The 19638-nt window shown below is 45.6% G+C and overlaps 1 protein-coding gene across 3 annotated transcripts in view; it reads left to right on the forward strand.

Moving 5' to 3' along the window:
* The window catches only part of Tmod1 (tropomodulin 1), a 75082-nt gene that overhangs the window by 52776 nt on the left and 2668 nt on the right, over positions 1 to 19638 (forward strand). For all 3 annotated transcript variants that reach the window (XM_070010305.1, XM_070010315.1, XM_070010294.1), the window contains exons 6-9: positions 863 to 993; positions 2603 to 2710; positions 5462 to 5605; positions 18110 to 18254. In XM_070010305.1, coding sequence (XP_069866406.1) covers positions 863 to 993; positions 2603 to 2710; positions 5462 to 5605; positions 18110 to 18254 — 528 coding nt within the window. The remainder of the gene's footprint in view (positions 1 to 862; positions 994 to 2602; positions 2711 to 5461; positions 5606 to 18109; positions 18255 to 19638) is intronic.

Genomic DNA, 19638 nt, shown 5'->3' on the forward strand with positions numbered 1-19638 from the left:
CCTCCTTCTTAGCTGGAATGACAAGAATACCCTACCTCACCCTTTACTGTTTTTAGTTTTTTTCTCTCTCTTCCTTCCTTTCTTTCTTTCTTGCTTTTTTTCTTTCTTGCTTGCTTTCTTTTTTCTTTCTTTCTCCTTCCTTCCTTTCTTTCTTCCTTTCTTTTAAATGGAGTGAACTTTTGCCTGAGCTGGCCTGACAGCATAACCTTTTCTATTTCAGCTTCTATGATATAGGTGTGAGCCACCACATTTGTTTTCAACCTCTAATCCACCTAGAGTTGCTCATGTTTGTGTGTACTTTACGAAGAGATTAAACTTTCATTTTTTTAATGGATATCCAATTATTCCCACACCATTCTTTGCAAAATGTATTCTTCCTCCACCTGTATGTATTATCAATTTCTTCCTTCTGTCTCACAAGTCACTTTGTCCTTTCCTGACCACTATTGCATTGTCTTAATTACTCCACTGCATTGTTCCAAGCAGACATTTTGGCCCCACAGAGAAATGAGGATGCCAATAGAGTAATTATCCTTCCCTTTTGAAAGATGACTAGTGTTTCTCTCCCACCCAGACTATGTCTCATTCTCACCAGAGCCCACTGAGATAATGAACATAGGTAGAATGATTGTGCACACTTTATAAGTGAGGGCTCCAGTTCACAGCATTGAAGTAATTTACCCAGTTCTTATAGGAAGTCAAAGGCAACATTCACAAACCCAGACCCCTGACTCCCTACAGAACTGCATTGGCATATCATCACCCCTAGAAGCCCCCCTTCTCATGCCCCGAACCCTTGACAATGTTTCTTTTCCTTGCGTTGGGAGAAAGTGAGCCACCTTCCTTTTGTTGATTACCCTAGGTGTGATTAAACCAACACAATACAAGCCTGTGCCCGATGAAGAACCAAATTCAACAGATGTAGAGGAAACACTGGAGCGGATAAAGAACAATGACCCAGAACTTGAAGAGGTTAACCTCAATAATATCCGGGTAAAGCCTCTTTATTTCACCGCACCTGTGTGTGAGTAGGGTTAAGTTGGTGCCAACATCCCAGGCTGTGCAGAGGAACAGGGTCCTGTTTGGACTCCAGGTTTTTCTGAATTAGAAGAATACAGGCCAACATTTGAGGGAGGACATGTGAACAAGTGCATCCTACACACACACAGTCTTGGTTTCTTCTTGAGGCAATCATTAGTCCCAGATGTTCACCACAGTCCAATTTTGGGTCAACCTGGAAACCTGCCATGTTATTCAAAACACAGAGATTCTCTGGGATAAAATCATGAGTCAGACAAAAACTGAAGCACAGGACCTCACAGCTGGAAAAGTCCAGTGCACACCAAGCTCACAGAGTCACCAAACCCCAGACCGTCCCTATCCTTGACCCATCACTGGTACTGCTGAATGGTTACCTTCATAGGCAACCTCATTTTACAGCCATACAAGGGAGCTGTTGACCTAAGTGCCCAAAGAAACGCCTGAGCTTCCTGCCATATCTCTGTGGGCATTTCCTGAGTGACTACCAGGGCAGGGTAGGGACAGGTGGATGGCAGTCCCACCCTGGACATGCTGTGGGAAGAATGCAGAAGCGGGCACAGCTGCCTTCCACCTGCTCAGGCCCAGGGCCAATGGGATTAGTTCAGGGAGGGGGTGTGTGTAAGACAAGAAGTGAGCCCCTGTTCCTGCTCCTCTTTCCTTTCTGCTCCACTTTCCTTTCAGCGGCTGCCAGCCCTGAGCACAATCTGATTGGAACCTGTACCCTAGTGTTCTCCTCCTCCTGGCTCCCCTGCTCTGTTCCCATGGGAGCTTAAGTGACACCCTGAAATGAGAGCTTGGCAAAAAGCACAGCCAGGCTCTTGCCTGGCGCCTCAGTTGTCTGCTGAGTACCAAGGGAGACAGTGGCGCAGTTCAGAATTGTAGACTCTGGCAGTGAATACCACCTGAGACAGGAGGGTAGTAGGAGCTCACCATGAGGTCTCAGTGATCCTTCTAAGCCTCCATATCCCTGCTGTACCTTGAGGTAGTTGAACCAGATCAGTGATACTTTTTACCTGAAGAGATTAAAACACCAACAACCAAAAAACAAACAAAAACACCCTCAGTCAATGCCCAGGGCCACCCCTGAGATTCTGACTGTGATGGTCTGGAATAGGCCTAAGAATCCACATTTGCAAATTGTCAGAAGCAATTGATGTGCAACTAGTATTGAGACCATCTGAGGGAAAATGCCTCTTAGAGAGTATTTAGTACAGCCCCTACTTCTGTTCACAAAAAGAAAGAGAGTCACAGAGTGAGTAGGGTCAGACACACCACTGGTCACTGGTGGGTAGGGAGCTCAGCCCCGCTCCTCCCCTAGTCCTGAGCCCTTTGAAAAATACTCCTCAAAACTCCATGCATAGAAGAGAGTTGTGGGTCTTATCTCAAAGTTTCAGGGGAGATGTGTGTATCAGAAGAAGTTTCTTCTTAAGTCTCAGTGATTGGCTCATTCAACCTTGTGCCCAGATGTGGAGAGGAGTCAGGCTAAGTATGGAAAAGAGATCCTGCCTCTCCTCTGCCCCAGGCTGGGCTGCTAGTCACTCTCCATTCTTTCTTTCTGCAGAATATCCCCATACCCACCCTCAAAGCATATGCAGAAGCTCTGAAAGAAAACTCCTATGTGAAAAAGTTCAGCATTGTTGGGACCCGGAGCAATGACCCTGTGGCATTTGTAAGTACTGCTACTCTTCTGTGTTGATACCAGGGCAACAGAAGGGCTATATTTTCGGCCGCAGGACTAGCAATGTTCCACTACTGAAAATTTCTGTGTGATAGACTGAAGAGACAGGGCTAGGAACAAAAAGGGGATGTGAACAGGACACTGTCACCCTCTCAACAGTCCAGCTAAGTCTTACACTGACCCTGATCAGAAGCATGGACCTCCACCCTTTACATATGGAGTGGAGAACTAGAATTTAGAAAGGCCAGACAACTTGCTTTGTCCAAAGTCACCCAGCAAGTGCTCGATTGACAGACTTAGGATCTAATGAAACCACTCTGATCGTAACATCTCCCTTAGATTGTAAAGCCCAGCACATCATTCTTAGACAAGGCTCTGTCCTCTGGGCCTCGGTTTCTCCATTTCTAAAATCACTGTGTGAAAGCGGCCCTGTGACTCAAGTGATAGAGCACTAGCCTTGACTAAATAAAGCTCAGGGACAGTACCCAGGTCCTGAGTTCAAGCCCCAGTGAAAATAAAAATAAAAATAAAAAAGATAAAAATCACTGTGTGCATCAGGAGGTTCCAATGAACATTTTGCTTACTTTTATCCATGTCTTAAAAAATAATCACTAAGCATATCAAATTGAACTTTTTGTAAAGGCACTATGTATTCTTTTTTTAAAAAATATTCAATACGCACTTCTTGAGTTTGTCTATGCTTGGCACTCAATTGGTTTCTGAGACTCCAACTGTGGCCAGTGCATTCCCAAGCATGCACATCCATTTGGCTGAGCGGACTACTAGAGCATAGCCACACAGATAGTGACTACACCACTAGTAGCAGGAATTTGCTTCCCACAGGTGGTAATCAGCCATTTAGTAGACGCCAGTTCTTTTCTGATTTTTAAAACAAGTAGGGTCCCTTTCTTCAATATTATTGAAATGAGAGAAACAGCTGAGTCTTTCACAGCTGCCAAGGGAAACTTCTAGGTTGAGGCTATCTGACGTCAGTGGGTCCCCATCCACCCATGGCAACATAGCTGGCAACACTATATGACTCCAACATTACTAAGTCATGGACCAGAAACCAGGCATATCCACTCAGCTCAATGCCACCAATGTTTTTTGGCCACAGACTCTGTGCTAGACTGACAGTGTATTTGCACTTGAGTACCTATTGTTCGGTGCTGAAACACCTCTAGGTCAGTTGCTACATCAGGCTGCCAGTGCCTTGAAAGTGCCTTTCACTGCCTTGCCTGGCTCATCTCCTATACCTTTAGTCTTCCATGTGATCTAGTACACCAGAAGTTAACGTGTGGCAAGGCAGGGCCTCCAGGACCCACTCAACCTCTAGCATAAGCAGGCTAGCTGCTGGGGACATGGGCCCACTGGCTGTTAAGTGCATTAGTGGTCAAGTCAGCCTTTTGTGGAAGGCCAAGGGGTCTTGTGGAGACCCAGAGAGGTCCGAATCAGATCCCCTCAGGAAGAGCCAACTTGCTCAGAAGACAGGCATGGTCACAGGAATGGTAAACACACTGTCTCAGGACTCTCAGGAAAAGGACCGTCCAGGAAGATACGATTCAGAATGAGAGTCTGACGGGGAACTAAGCCTCTCTCATGGTTTTAGCTAGCAGGGTCAGTACTACAGGGCAGCCATTCCTGGTGTCCCTTCAGACAGCCAGACCCACTGATCACAATACCCCTGTCCCCTCAGTGGCTGGTGTCATCTTTCCCCATGATGCGTCACTTTCCCCAACTGCTAATTACCTCATTCTCTTCAGAGGCTCTGATTGTCATCTACACCCCTGGCTGCAGCCCTCTGAAACGTGCTAAGGGCCATCTGAGCTCTGCTCCCAGAACTGGCTCTGGTCACTTTCTGAGTGGGGTGGTTTTCCAGCCCTGCTCTCTGGTTCTCTGGGAAAGGAAACAGCAACATTGGAAGAGACAAGTTGAACACAGGGAAGGTAGAGACTCCACTATACATTGCCTAAAACCCTTCTCTATGAGCACTGTGGGCAACATGGATGTTAAGGGGGCTTTTCCAGCCCACCAAAGATAGTCTAATGGCCCATATTAGCATAAAAACAACAGCAAACCAAGGAATAGAAGTTCCTCAAGGGAGCTCTGGGATAAATTCTGTGAAGTTCAAGAGGGCTGGTTACAGCTAGTAGGGATGTCATCAAAAGCTCTTCAAGAAAGGGACATTGCAAATGGCCTTGAAGGGATGGTCAGGGTTTGGCCAACTGAAGGAAAAGTTTGGCCAAATTCCAGATGGCACTGATGGAGTAGGCAAAGGTAACTGGGTAGAAAAACACTGAGCATGTGCAGGAAAGTGTGAGTCATATGATGAATGGAACAGAATGAGGCAGACTTGGCTGGGAATGTGGCTTAGTGGTAGAGTGCTTGCCTAGTATGCGTGAAGCCCTGGGTTTGATTCCTCAGTACCACATAAACAGAAAAAGCCAGAAGTGGTGCTGTGGCCCATGAGTGCTAGCTTTGAGCAAAAGAAGCTCAGGGACAGTGTCCAGACCCTGAGTTCAGGACTGGCCAAAAAAAAAAAAAAAATGAGGTAGTCTTAGGCAGGACAGGGAAGGAGCAGCAGGTGGTGAATGGCAGATTGGAGGGAAGGCACTGCTTGGAAAGGAAGTTCTGGAGACCACCGTGTCTGTTTCCCTTGGTATTTGTGGATCCACTCAAGGGGAGCTTCTGCCTTGCCCAGAGTGACTCATGTGTGCCTCCTGCTTTTCTCCTGTGGCCAAGGCCCTTGCTGACATGCTCAAAGTGAACAAAGTGTTGAAGACACTAAACGTAGAATCCAACTTCATTTCTGGAGCTGGGATCCTGCGCCTGGTGGAAGCTTTGCCACACAACACTTCTCTCGTGGAACTGAAAATCGATAACCAGGTAAGATGGGCAAGGGTCGTCGAATGTCCTTTACCATGTGCCACTCACCTTACTGTACTTGCTGACATGCTGCTTGACAGCAGATGACAATAACTACAGAAGTGAGGGACTTAAATAGTTATCCTGCCCACACCCTCCATTATGCTACTTTCCTTCTTCATGCCTACTGCATGCTCTATCTGCTTGTGTCCCTGGGGGAGTGGGGAGCTCACCCCTTACCAACATCACTTCTTTAAAAAATATACTTTTTATTATCTTTAAGTAATTGTACAAAATAGTTGCCGTTTAACAAAGCAGTTTATGAATACAGTGCATCTTGATGAGTGTCACCCCTTTCAACATCCAACATCACTTCTTTACTCTTGGGCTTTGAGAATCTCATATTTTAGACCCAGAACAAATGAGCTTTGTAAGTTCTGCTTGTTGATTTGACTCTGTTCTCTGCTGCCCCAGAACATCTGATGCAGAGATCTCACAGACTACTAGACCCTTCTTTCCCAGGCCAAATACCTCCATTTTCTTCAATCAACCTGTTCCATGAGGCTTTTGAGTCTTCTTACTTTTGAGGTTTCTCTGTGGGAAAATTTTAGTTGTTTCTTGTTTCTGTTTCTAATTTCTAATTTCGCTTTGGAAATTCTTTTTTTTATTTTTGTCTGTTGTGGGGCCTGAACTCTGGGCCTGGGCACTGTCCCTCAGCTCTTCAGCTCAAGGCTAGTGCTCTACCACTTGAGCCACAGCGCCACTTCTGGCTTTTTCTGTTTTTGTGGTGCTGAGGAATCAAACCTAGGGCCTCTTGCTTGCAATTCAAGCACTCAACCACTGAGCCACCTTTCCGGCCCCTGGAAATTCTTTAAGTCCCTACTTTCTAAGAGGATGTCACTAGCAAGAGCTGTGTGTAACAATACCTTGTGTGTTATGTGGATGAGGGTCTTCTGTGGACCAAGCTCTATGCAATACATCTTGCTTCCATCATCACTGGTCTCCATAGCAACCCAGCAGGATACAGGTATGATCAGTCTCCATCTGCAGAAGAGAAAACAGCCTAATAGGCTAAATTCTTTTTCAGAGTCCCAGAGTCAGCATTTAGGAAGTAGGATTTGGATCCAGGTTTCTTTGGCTCCAAAGCTCATACTTCTTCCACTGCTGCATGTGACTTCCAACATGAAAATGGAAATTCAGGACTTTTTCCCTACATGAAAATTTTGGCTGAATGGTGTGTACATGTGTGCAAAGGAAAAAAACTGTAAGGAAGTATTACAAAATTATACACAATGGATCTACCTAAATGCTTTTAAACCTTCTCATTGTAAAAATATGACAAAGAGAAAAGTAAGTAAATCATAAATGTACAGTGTGACAAATCACATGACCCCTGGGACCTCTATCTAGGTCAAGTACAAAATCACCAACCTCCAGCTGTTTGGGGCTACCTTTCCAGTCACAGCCCTTTGAAAACTCTTCAACTTACTCCCACCCTCCCTTCCTCATGCTGTCTGCCTCCTGGAATGTCCTCTATGTCCTGTCCTTCTGTCCCCTGGAGAAACTGTCCTGTTGGGGAAGGCTGGTTCTCTGGAGCAGCTGGGATCAGCTTGAAGGGCAATATGCTCATCTTCCCAGCTCAACCTCAGTGTCAGCATGTGGCACGTTAGCACCTTGAAATCGCCCTGATAGGTAGGAGTGCTGACACTGTGGAAACTGGAAGTCAGGCCTTTGTGTTTGTTTGAGAGCTGATGGACCCACTGCCTTCTCTATCCACCTCATAGCCCTGCCAAGCCTTTGAGAGAGAGAGCTATGTGTTCCCTCCTCTGTGGTTTCCTAGCCCCTGGCCTTTCCTGTGAGCTTCTCAGAAGCTAGTGCTGTATTTGCGTCACCTCCATATCCCAGTGCCCAGCCAGGCATCTGGCCCTGCGTGGGGAACTTGCTTGCCCTGGATGGTTGTGTATATTGGTCAGGGAACAATGAGATTGCAAAGTGCAACCCTCAACTCACTCTCCAAGCTGGAATGCCTCAGACATTCATTGAAAGAGGCCACGTGAGCCAGAGGCATCCTGTCATGTGAACTCACTGCATGGGACTCTGTATCTCTTGAATGCTCACTCCCAGCCCCACCTGCCAGGCCCTTTCTGTGGAACACCTCCCTCCCCTGTTGTTGCTGATTCTGATCTCCTGCAAGCTAGAGGGGCATCACAGAGGGAACACAGCATGTAGCACACTTAGCAGCAGCCCCTAGCCAGGCCCTGGGGCTACTCTTGTGACTTCTGGCTTGGTGGGTCTACCTAGAGTCAGCTGAAACCTGACTCCCAAAGATTACAGGATCCTGGCCTCCAGTCATTGAGAGGGTGCTGGCAGCAAGCTCATAGCCTTGCCTATTACTACATTTCCCCCAGAGCCCAAGCCAGAGCCAGTGCTATTCCAGCATTGACCTTACTGTGGCCGAACAACTTGGTGCAAGAATATTTACTTCTGTGAGCCTCAGTTTTTCCACTTATAAAAATGTGGGTAGTAAGAATCTTTTTTTGCTTTTGGGCACCAGTGGCTCACACCTGTAATCCTCACTACTCAGGAGGCTGAGATCTGAAGATCATTGTCAAAGCCAGCCTGGGAAGAAAAGTGTGAGATTCTTATCTCCAATTAACCACCAAAAAGCCAGAAGTAGAGGTATAGTTCAAGTGGTAGAGCACCAGACTTGAGCAAAAAAGCTCAGGGGATTTCTAGGCCCTAAGTTCAAGTCCCAGTATTAACATAAAAGGGGGGGAAAAAAAGGATCTTTATTCCTAAGGTGGAAACAGAAGCATTAAACTAACAGACCACCTAACAGGGCACTTAAGAGATTACAGAGGGTGCCTCTGGTGGATCATTCTTGTAATCCTAGTTACTCAGGAGGCTGAGATATGAGGATTGTGGTTCAAAGCCAGCCTAGGCAGGAGAGTCTGTGAGACTCTTATCTCTAATAAGCTACTGAGAAAAAGCCAGAAGAGGTGCTATGGCTCAAGTGCTAGCTAGCTAACCTTGAGCAAAAGAAGCGCAGAAACAACACCCAAGCCCTGAGTTCAAGCCCCAGGACCAGCACAAACGAGAGGGGGGCAAGGACAGGGAAAGAGGGAGAAGGAGAAAGGAAGGGAGGGAGAGAACAGAGGTAAACTGAAGTTGGCATCTTAGGATGAGTACACAGGGACTCACACGTTATCCTAAGAGTTCATGAGCCAGTGCCACAAGCCAGAGTCCACACTGGGTACTTTGTATTAAGTCTTATTTAATACTCACAATGCCTCTATAATGTATATAAAATTGTGTCAAGTAGACTATACAATCTACCCAAGGTCACAGTGTCTGCAGGAGACACAGGCACATTCAAACCCACGTCTGTGTGATTCTCAAACCGATGGGATAGCCCTGAGTTGGATCCTTGTAGTTTCTATCTGTGCTGGACTCTGTATGTGAACAAGGCTCTAGCTGTTCCTTTCAGGACCCCCATGCTGTATAGGAAGGGAGACAGGTGAAGACATGGCTCTGCAAGTCATAGTGAGCCACAAGGTCCGCTGGAGGGAGCAGCCCTGCTCAGGAGCAGGGATCAGGGCAACAGGGGAAGGAGGTAGAGTCTGGGTGACCTACCGGCTGGGCAGTATCAAAGATAGTGAAGCACAAACCAGGCACCACAAGATGCAGGAAACGGTAAGAAAGAAGGAGCATACTCCAGACTTGGGGTACCCCTGGAGGAGAGCTAGATAGGCGTTGAGAGAGAAAGAACCTTGAATGGGGTAGGTTAAGGCTGTGGGCTGTGCTTTTGGAAAATGGCTTCTGGCTGAATAGGAAAAGATAAGATGTAGCGACAAGGACATGTAGGGACACAGACATGGAGACCAGGAGGCCAACAGGAGGCAGCAGATGGAGGGGGACATGTGGAGGGTACTCCTATCAAAGTCCTTAGCTCCTGGCGGAGAAAGGGGCTGAGAAGATAGAGGCAAGCACTGGGGATGCACTTCTGGACCCAGGAAGTCCCTGGACCTGTCACAGTGTCTCCTGAGACCCAGCGCAGCTGCCTCCCCTCAGTGCCCCAGCACTGGGGGAGGAGTTGGGCTGGGACCAAGCAAAGGTGGCGAGTGGAACTTGATTTACTCCTCGTTCTTGGTTAGTCACCAAGGTTTCTGGCGGCCAGAGCTTTTGCTTCAATCTCTGTGCATGTAACCTGTGTCAGTGAAACTCTGTCCTCCTTTCTCCTTATACGGCCAAGAAAAGGGACTTGGGGAGCTGTACCCAGGGTGACATGGAGCCTGGCAGGCTAGCTCAGCAGCAGCTCAGAACTGGGATGGTGAGGCTGTTTATTTATTCAACCCCTCAAAGTCCTTATCTCTGGGAAATAATGGGTGAGGGGAAGGGGTGGAGGAGGCCCTGAGTGGGGGCTGAAGGTTGAGTAAATATCTCATCCAGTCTCCTCTTACGGGTAGGGAAACTGAGACTCAAGAAGGAATGAGACTTGCCTGAGGTTTCAGGTCAGGCTAGTGGCAGAGTTGGGTTTATAGAGAGTTGCATTTATAAAGAGGGAAGACCAGTCAGCCTGAAGGAATAGACACTCTTAGAGGGGTGCCTGTAGGCCCCCAACCCAAGTCATCCGCATCTAAAATGGTGCTTCTGTGCCCTCCTACCTCCCCTCAGAACTACCCGTCCGCAGATCCTACCCCAGGGACTCTCAAGGCCCCGAGAGAGTCTTGCCCTCCAAAACAGACAAGGCCTGAAAACACAATTACCTCTCCCTAAATGGAGATATGCACACTATCTGGGAAATAGTCCCCAGATTTCCAACATTCCCTTCCCATATTTGACAGTGTTTAATATTGTGGAGAGAAGCAAAAGAAACTAGATTGCATTTTCTTTGTTTTCCAGATCAGATGATTAAAAAAAACAACCCAATATTGGGCTGGAAAGATGGCTCAGTGGTAGAGTGCTTGCCTTGCATGCCTGAGGCCCTGGGTTCGATTCCTCAGCGCCACATAAGCAAAATGAAAAAAAGCCAGAAGTGGTGCTGTGGCTCAAGTGGTAGAGTGCTAGCCTTGAGCTGAAGAGCTGAGGGACAGCGCCCAGGCCCAGAGTTCAGGCCCCACAACCAAACCCCCCCCCAAAAAAAAAAACTCAGTATTGCCTGTGTATTCATTATCTATACCTGTGTAACAAATTGTCCCAAAATTTATGCCTTGGAATCCTGGTTTAAAACAACAGTAGGGATAGTAGGGGAAAAACAAAGGAGGAGGTAACAATGCTTGATAAGAAATGTACTCATTAGCTTGCTCATGTAACTGTAACTCTTCTGTACAGTATGTTCACAATAAAAAAACTTATTTAAAAAAAAGAAAAGTAGGGGCTGGGAAGGTGGCTCAGTGGTGGAGTGCTTGCCTTGCATGCATGAGGCCCTGAGTTCGATTCCTCAGCACCACATAAGCAGAAAAATCCAGAAGTGGGGCTGACGCTCAAGTGGTAGAGCGCTAGCCTTGAGCTGAAGAGCTGAGGGACAGCACCCAGGCCCAGAGTTCAGGCCCCACGACCGACCAAAAAAAAAAAAGAAAGAAAGAAAGAAAGAAAAGAAAAGTATTCAAAAGACAAAAAAAAAAAAAAAGTAAACATGTATTAGCTCAGGAATCTAGGGGCAGCTTGAATGCCTAACTTCTCCAGAATAAGCCAATCCAAGGCAGACAAAGAAGAGACTTACACAAAGGCCTTTCTGCCATCTTGTTTATTAGAAGTGAGTCCCTCATACTCAGGGGGGGAGGAATTAAACTCTACCTTTTGAAGGGAGGAATATCAAATAACTTTACAGACATCTTTGTAAGTCATTATAGTAAGAATCATCTATATTATTTTGTGTCACAGCAGTTTGTCCAGAAAAACTACCCAAAGATGGAGCAGGTACCTCAGGGAGGGGACCTCTCTCCCGAGGGTGTGTCAGCTGAGTAGTTTGGCGACTCAGAGATGATTCTGACCAGGGTTCAAGACTCTGGTGTTGGACTCTTGTCTGTTGTATTTTCAAATGTTCCCAGTGATTCATATCATGGGAATCACAAAGCCATAGCCAGAACAGGCCTATCACATATACAAAGTGAATTTCTCCATGCCCATGGCCCAGAATAAGGTCTCAGCGCCAACATCTCCATGGCACAGCTCCTAATAGCTGAAGCATTGATCACATTACCCCTGGTCATGGCAGTGTAAGGACACCAACTTTCACACACTGCAGAAGGATATGCCAACTTTCAGCAGGGCAATAGCTATTTTAGTCCTGGGGCTAGAACTCAGGGCCTGGGTGCTGTCCTTGAGCTTCTTTGCTCAAGGCCAGCACTCTACCACTTGAACCACAGTGTCATTTCCAGCTTTTTCTTACTAGTTTATTAGACACAGGCTAGCTTTGAATTGTGATAATCAGATCTCTACCTCCTAAGTAGCTAGGATTACAGGTGTGAGCCACCAGCGCCTGGCAGCAATAACAATTTTAATACAAACTATGCCCTTCTCTCAAAGTTCCCTATGCCAATGTGGGATGTTCCCTCCTTTCTTCTCTCTCTCCCTTCCCTGCTGCATCTGTTGTTAAGGAGACTTGGAGCAACCTAAAATCCAGCTACATCAGATAATCCCATAGACACAGTAATAAGCAACAAGGTGGTGGTGAGCTTATTCAAAGTATGCTGTATATCCAGGCCCCAGTGCTCACACCTATAATCCTAACAACTCGAGAGGCTGAGATCTGAGGATTGCAGCTCAAAGCCAGCCCAGGCAGGAAAGTCTGTGAGAGTCTTGTCTCCAGTTAACCACCAGAAAACCAGAAGTGGCACTGTGGCTCAAGTGGTAGAGCACTAGCTTTGCACTGAAGAGCATAGGGACAGTGCCCAGGCCCAGAGTTCAAGCTTCACAAACAACAGCCAAAAAACAAAAGTACAAAACAACAACAAAGTACTCTGCATACATCTATGGAATTAACACATGAAGCCCACTTAAACTACTAAGGTATGCTCTAAAGCAAAAAAAGCCAGGCCTTGATGGCTTACGCCTGTAATTGTAGCTACTCAGGAGATTAAGCTCTCAGGATCGAGGTTTAAATCCAGTCTGAGCAGAAAAGTTAATGAGATTCTTATCTTCCACTTAACCAACAAAAAGCCAAACCTGGAGGTCACCAGTGCACCAATCTTGATCAAAAAAGCCAAGACTGAGAAAAAAGAAAAAAAAGCAATGAAGTGACTTTCCATAGACATGGAAAGATCTTCATAAAATACTGAATGGAATAAGCAAGTTATAGATTTGTAAGCATAGTATGAATCAATTTAAAGACAGAAAAGTGCAACAAGACAAAACATAGCCTTGTTTCTATATACTGAAGTGCCTGAAGCAGCACAGAAACGCAGCCCTTGGCCACAGCAGGCACGTCAGTGGAAGAAGGTAAGATTGGGAGAAAGTGGTGTAAAGGTGCTCTTTCATTTTACCCCATCTGCTGCATAATCATTTTACTTTTAATAATGAGATTATATTTATTCTCAAGTGGTTTGTTCATTTCTCCAGCAAATCAGATGGGAGTCGAGACTTTTTCCCTGTCCACCTTTGCCCTGGCCTGTGGCCAAGACTCTGCCCTTGCCAGTGCTGACAGTCGAGCCACCCATCTCTCCCTAGGGGCTTCTTATTGCCTTTCACCGACTGTCAAGGTCATTCTCCTGATGTTTTATGCCATATAAGCAAGCTATTCATAGACTCATAGGATGCAGGCCCCGGAGGCCTCACAGGTTGTAGAGCCCAAGCTTTCCCCATTCATGACATCTGGGTAGGCCCTTAAAAGCTGTGGCTGATTTCTGTTTATGCACCTCCAGGGACAAGCACTTCCTTCTCTCACCAGGACGTTCTTCCAGTATGTGAACACCTCTGATGATGAGATTGCAGATCTGTATGCCAAGTCCGCCAGTGTTCCTTCTCTGTTACTTCTCTGTCAGTGCTCCTTCTACCTTCTGAGTTCTCTCAAAGGGCTGTGGTGATTAACTAGCATGCAACAAACTGCCTATATTTACATTCTTCTGCAACTGCCAGTTTCTGTGACCTAGAGCACATTTTTCTTTTCTTTTTAGTAGTGCTGGGGATTGAGTGCAGGGCCTCACACTTGCTAGGCAAATGGCTCTACCACTTAAGCCACACCTTTTGCTTTTGTTTTTCAGATAGAGTCTCATGCTTTTGCTGGGGCCATCAAAATTGATATAAGGACCAAATAGAAGGATCAAAATTGATCTTTCTACCTATGATTCCTACATAATTGAGAACAGATTATGTACCACCATTTCCCAGTAGGGGAAAATTCTTGTACCTATATGCTTCATTCCCTTGCCTATAAATGAAAATTATGATAAATAATACATATTGCATAGGTTGAAAGTGAGGAAAATGAGATTGTTTTTGTAAAGTGCTTAAGTTAACAGTGGTCATTAAATGGAAGTTATCTGAAAAATAAGAGACATGTCAATCTTGGCCTTGTAGCCAGTGCCCATTGTCTTGTCTATAAGATGTGTCATTTTAGTCTCAGAGTCCCTGGAGTTTGAGAGACCTTGAATTCTTAATGTTAGTTCTAAGGATATATACATATTTTCTATTTTGAGCTGGGAATATAGCTCAGTGGTAGTGAATATGCCATACGTGTGCAAGGTTTTGGGTTTGATCCTCAGCACTGTAAAGAAAGGAAGGGGAAGGGATAGGGAAACAGGAGAAAGGGAGAGAAAAGAAAAAGAGTGGAGGTGAAAGAAAAAGGAAAGGAAAGGGGAAAGGGAAAGAAAAAAGAAAAGGAAACAGTCTTGGTACAAGATTCATACTTCATGTCATGATTATAAATGGAATTCTGTACCCTGCTACACACACTCAAATAGGCCTACAAGTATCCCTAAGATCTTGAACACTAATTTGAGACTCTGAAGCCCTGGAGATCCTCTGCTGTCCTTCCAGTCCCAGGTCAAGGTCAAATCTTGCATCTGGCATTAAGAATTATGGAGCTAGCAGAACACTATACTCCTAACTAGTCAGGAGGCTGAGATTGTAGGATTGTGGTTCAAAGCCAGCCCGGGCAGGAAAGTCTTTGAAACTCATATCTCCAGTTAACTACCAGAAAACCAGAAGTGGAGCTCAATGTGGTAGAGTGCTAGCCTTTAGCTAAAAGAGCTCAGGAACAGCACCCAGACCCAGAGTTCAAGTCCCACAAGTACTAACAACAACAACAAAGATGGAGCTGTCTAGCCAGCTTCTGTCTCTACATAGTAGTTTGCTGTTTCTGAGATGGAGAGCCTGCCCTGCTCATCCCCCAGGGACATAGGCAGGTCAAGAGGCTGTGTGAGCTGGACCTACCTGCTCAGAGTATCCACATTGAAGCGGTCACATGACCCTCACAGTCCTGGCTGCCTCTTATCTCAGGGCAGATGGTGCTTTTGAGACAAGTCCATCCTGAATTCCATCAGTGCTTTCCCAGCAGGTGACCCCAAAGAGAAGCCAGGCTTTCTGCTATGGGATGGGAAGGGAGCTGCCAGTTTCTCCTGGAGGCCTCAGATGGTCACTACCATCTTCCAGGCCAGCTGGCCAGGCCCCAGGTTGTGCTGAGTCCTCTAAGGTCAAGCCTGAGCTCTTCCCAGCATTTTCAGGAACCTTCCCAGATGGGCCAGTGGGATTACACCAGTGTCCTACTATGATTGGCTTTCCTGGCATCTTCTGGTGGACTCAATACCTGGGAGAAGTTCTCTGTCCAGCATCTCAATCTCAACTTACACTTGACCAGTGAGATCTCAGCCTTGTTCTGTGTGTCCTCCAGCTCTTTTATGCTGTGCATTTGGATGAGTTTCTAGTTCTTCTGTTCCATGCAGTTCCTCAAAGCCTGAGGAAGAGACACTAGGTGGCAGTACCCTCCAGAGCTCACCATGGACAGCAGCACAGTGAGGAGTGGCATGCTGTTTATGTTGACCAATATGGTAGCCACCAACCAGTGGCCACTGAGTTTGTGCAACTGAAAAACTGAGTTTTAGACTTGATTTTAATGATTCAGGTATGGAAAAAAAACAAACATGGCTAGTCGCTGCTGTCATGGAAAGTACAGGTCTGGCTGGAGAGATAGAAATGGAGGCAGATGGACTGTGGTGGGTGGAGAGAGGGATGTCCGGTGTGGAATGGAAAGGATCATAGCCAGGCATTAGAATCAGGAAAGGCTTCAGCAGGGAGGGAAAATTTGCAGTGGGTTTTAGATCACTAGAGATACATCTAACAGGAGATAGTAGAGGAAAGGCAGAAGAGTCCACAGGTACCAGGTACCATAGTAGCAGATCACCAGTCGTAGACAGGCAAGCAAGGAATGAGAGAAAAAGGAGGTAAGGACGAACTGTTCAGGCTCACGACCAATACCACAAAAAGAAAATAATAATTATTTTAAATCCAATAAAAACATCTTTAAATTATCTTTAAGTAGTTGTACACAGGAGGGGCCATTTAACAAAGCTGTGTATGAATATAATGCATCTTGATCAGTTTCAGCCCTGCAACATTCTCACCCTCCTTCAACCCAGCCCTTCCCTTTTCTTATTTTTGTGGTATACGTAGTGAATTCTTGACTGCATTAGTCCTTATTTATTCATTTATTTATGTATTATTTTTTACCAGTCCTGGGGTCTGAACTCTGAGCTGGGGTGCTATCCCTCAGCTTATCAGCTATTCAGCTCAAGACTAGCGCTCTAGCGCCTGAGCCACAGCGCCAGTTCCGACTTTTTCTGTTTATGTGATGCTGAGAAATCGAACTCAGGGCCTCATGCATGCAAGGCAAGGGCTCTACCACTGAGCCACCTTCCCAGACCCTCATTTATTATGTTTTTAATATCATTGGGGGACAGTATTGAGGATTGAACTCAGGGCCTTCCACTTGCTAGGTAGGTGCTCCCCCAATTGAGCCATGCTTCTAACTCCTTCTTTATATTGGTTATTTTCAAGCTAGGGTCTTGTTTTACTTCCAGGCCAACCTGGGCTGTGATCTTTCTATGTATGCTTCCACATCATTGAGAATGGCAAGCATGCATCCCTTTGCCTAGCCATTTTGCTTTCCCTATAATTGGAATAACAGGTGCACACCACTACACCTAGCAGCCACTGGTTAAGATGGAGTTCGGAACTTTTATATCCAGGCTGCCTTAAACCATGATCTCCTGATCTCCACTTCTCATTCAACTGAGATAAACTGTGCCTGGAATGTATATCATTCTTTACCCTGAAGTCTTGCTAAACTGGTTGCCACTAATGTGTATGTGTTCTTTAGGATTTTCTAAATATAAAATCATATAATCTTCAAATACTTCCTTCTTTCCAGTCTAGATGTTATTTCTCTTTCTTGATTGTCCTGGTTAGGACCACCAAAACAACACTGGTAAAAGCAAACATGGGGTCGGCCTTGATCCTAATCTTAAGGGAAAGATTTCAGTTTTTAACCATTAAGAATATTATCTTCCCCTCTATATCTTTTAGAGGCATGTGTTTGATATTATGTTTACTTTTTATTTTATTATATATGGTAATGGAAATTTCGAATATAAAGAAGACCACAAAACTCCTATAAATTCTGTCATATATTTCAGTTTTTCTGTGATCTATAGATAGATATCAAGTAACTTTACACTAAAATGGCCTCTTTTGTGACCAGGGTTTTTGTCTCCTTGAAGTATTATTTCATCACCTTCTTTCCATGCATATGACCATCATTTCACAGTTGCCTATGCTGTTGTTTTCTAGCAGCTATGTCTTAAGTGTTTTCCCCTTTCCTCATATTGTCATAAACAGGGATAGGATGAACACTTTCATCAACTCCTTCCCAAGACTGTATTGTTAGGTATTTCTAGGTTGTGGAGTTGTTTGTTTTTTAGTCTTTAAGTAGATGATCACTGTAGATTTGGGGGCAGGAGGACAAATACTGTGGGGTTTCAGAAAGCTAACTCTGGCATTCCCAACTTAAGATTATGATCTTGAGCAAATCCAATTACTTCTCTGGGCTTCAAGTTCTTCATTAATAAACTGGGAAATTAGTCTAAATTACCAGCCATCAAACTTGTCTGAAATTGGTATCATCCAGGGAGTTTTAACAACTACCAACCAGTCCTACCAACCAGTGATTTTGACTTCATTACTAGGCACATCCTGGACAGCAGAATTCTAAGAACCTCCTTGGGGTTAGGTGAATTTGCAAGTGCTCCCTAGCCAAACATTCTTCTGAGAGGGAGCTGTTACCTGGGCAACTGCTTAGAAAGAGGCTGCTATGGAGCCATGGACAAAGCCTTGTTTGATGGCCATTGAAGAAGCTGGGTTTGCTCCTGACTATACAACCCTTCAATCGCTCTACATTTTCATTCTCTTGATCTTGAAGAGGGGACTAAAATCCTCACACATCACTCAGGGTTCCTGCCTAAACAGGTGGTTTAGGTACCACATTGTGTAATGGTTGTGACTTTTGTTCTTTTTTTTTTTTTTAATCCAAAGAGTCAGCCCCTGGGCAACAAAGTGGAAATGGAGATTGTGAACATGTTGGAGAAAAATGCAACACTTCTCAAATTTGGCTACCATTTTACCCAGCAGGGGCCCCGGCTTCGGGCATCTAATGCCATGATGAACAACAATGACCTTGGTGAGTGGAAATCTTCATTCTGTCCTGCCCACTGGATGAAGGGTGGACACTTAGGTTGATTCCATATCTTGACTGTTATGAACAGTGTTACAATGAACACAGGAGTGTACTTTTCTTTGACATGTTTGATTTCAAATCTTTGGTGTAAATCCTCAGAAGTAGGATTGCTAGATTGCTGGATCCCAAATCAAAGGTGTTCTTAATACCTCCAAAACCATCTTGGAAAAGGAGACTACTTTCTCCATAGTTGCAAAAGCCAGTAATGTGGGCATTTCCTGCCAGCCAGCCAGCGACCTCACTGCCAGTCCCAATGCCAGCCTCAAGTTAAATCCAACCCATGCACCTGTCCTTCTGTAGTGTCCCCAGCCTCCAGCAGCATTCATCCCAAATTGGGTCCTACCACTCCCTGCTTAGGAGCCTTGCAGGCTTCCCATGGCTCAATGCCACTTAACTCCCATGACAGGCATAAGCACTGTTCTGAAACTTCCCATCTTACTAAATTATGCCATCCTCCCCAACACTCTGTGTTGTTATCTCCTGAGGATCTGAGATCCTCTCTGGCCCAGATGATAAACCAGTATCTGGTGGTAGACCTACCAATCGAGTAGTTTTAAGAGATTAGCAATCAAAGAGAGAAAATCAACAAGCAGATTGAGCTAGAGGATACTGGGAAACCTGGCTTTTACTCTATTCTGTCTGACTATAACATGGCACCTATTACTTCCCTTTCCTGGCCTATGACTAAAATGGGAAAACAGTACCTCGGGGGCATCCCTATGAAAGCCAGTGTTTGAAAACTGTGCACAAAGGTCCAGCCCAGGGCACACAAGAAAGGCAAGTCATGGTACACAAAGGCCTGCATTCAGCCACAGCTAAGAACTTGTCCTGGTTCTGCCAGTGGCCCTCAGGGACCATGGCTCTCTCTTCTCCAGGAGAAGGGAGCTGATGAGGCAGAGATAGACCCGTTCTGAGTGTCCCGAAGGAGGCACTAAATGAAGGCTTGCGGTGAGTCACCAGCCTTACTGCATTCTGATGCTAGTGTTATTAGTGAAAGATACTCTCTCTGCCATACTTTCCTCATTTGTATAAATGGGAATGGCAACAATAGGAATATCCCCAGATCACTGGCAAGGTCCCCATGAGGTATGGAGCCCAAGAAACATGGAGGGCGCTGCTGGACATGCTTCACAGCTACTGGCCAGGGAAATGCCTCAAGGGTGGGTTCATGGGAACTACTCACATTGAGCCAACCCCGTCTCTTTGGGTTTGGATTTTTGTTATGCCCCAGGTACTTCCAAGCTGTTCCATACTCTGGTCAGCTTCAGGAATTGGGCTGGATGTGAAGGGACTGGTAGAGGCGCAGTCACAGGCAGAACTGTAGGCC

Source organism: Dipodomys merriami, unplaced genomic scaffold (assembly GCF_024711535.1).
Source record: "Dipodomys merriami isolate MVZ:Mamm:240054 unplaced genomic scaffold, mDipMer1.0.p SCAF_11, whole genome shotgun sequence".
In the NCBI taxonomy this organism is placed as follows: domain Eukaryota; kingdom Metazoa; phylum Chordata; class Mammalia; order Rodentia; family Heteromyidae; genus Dipodomys; species Dipodomys merriami.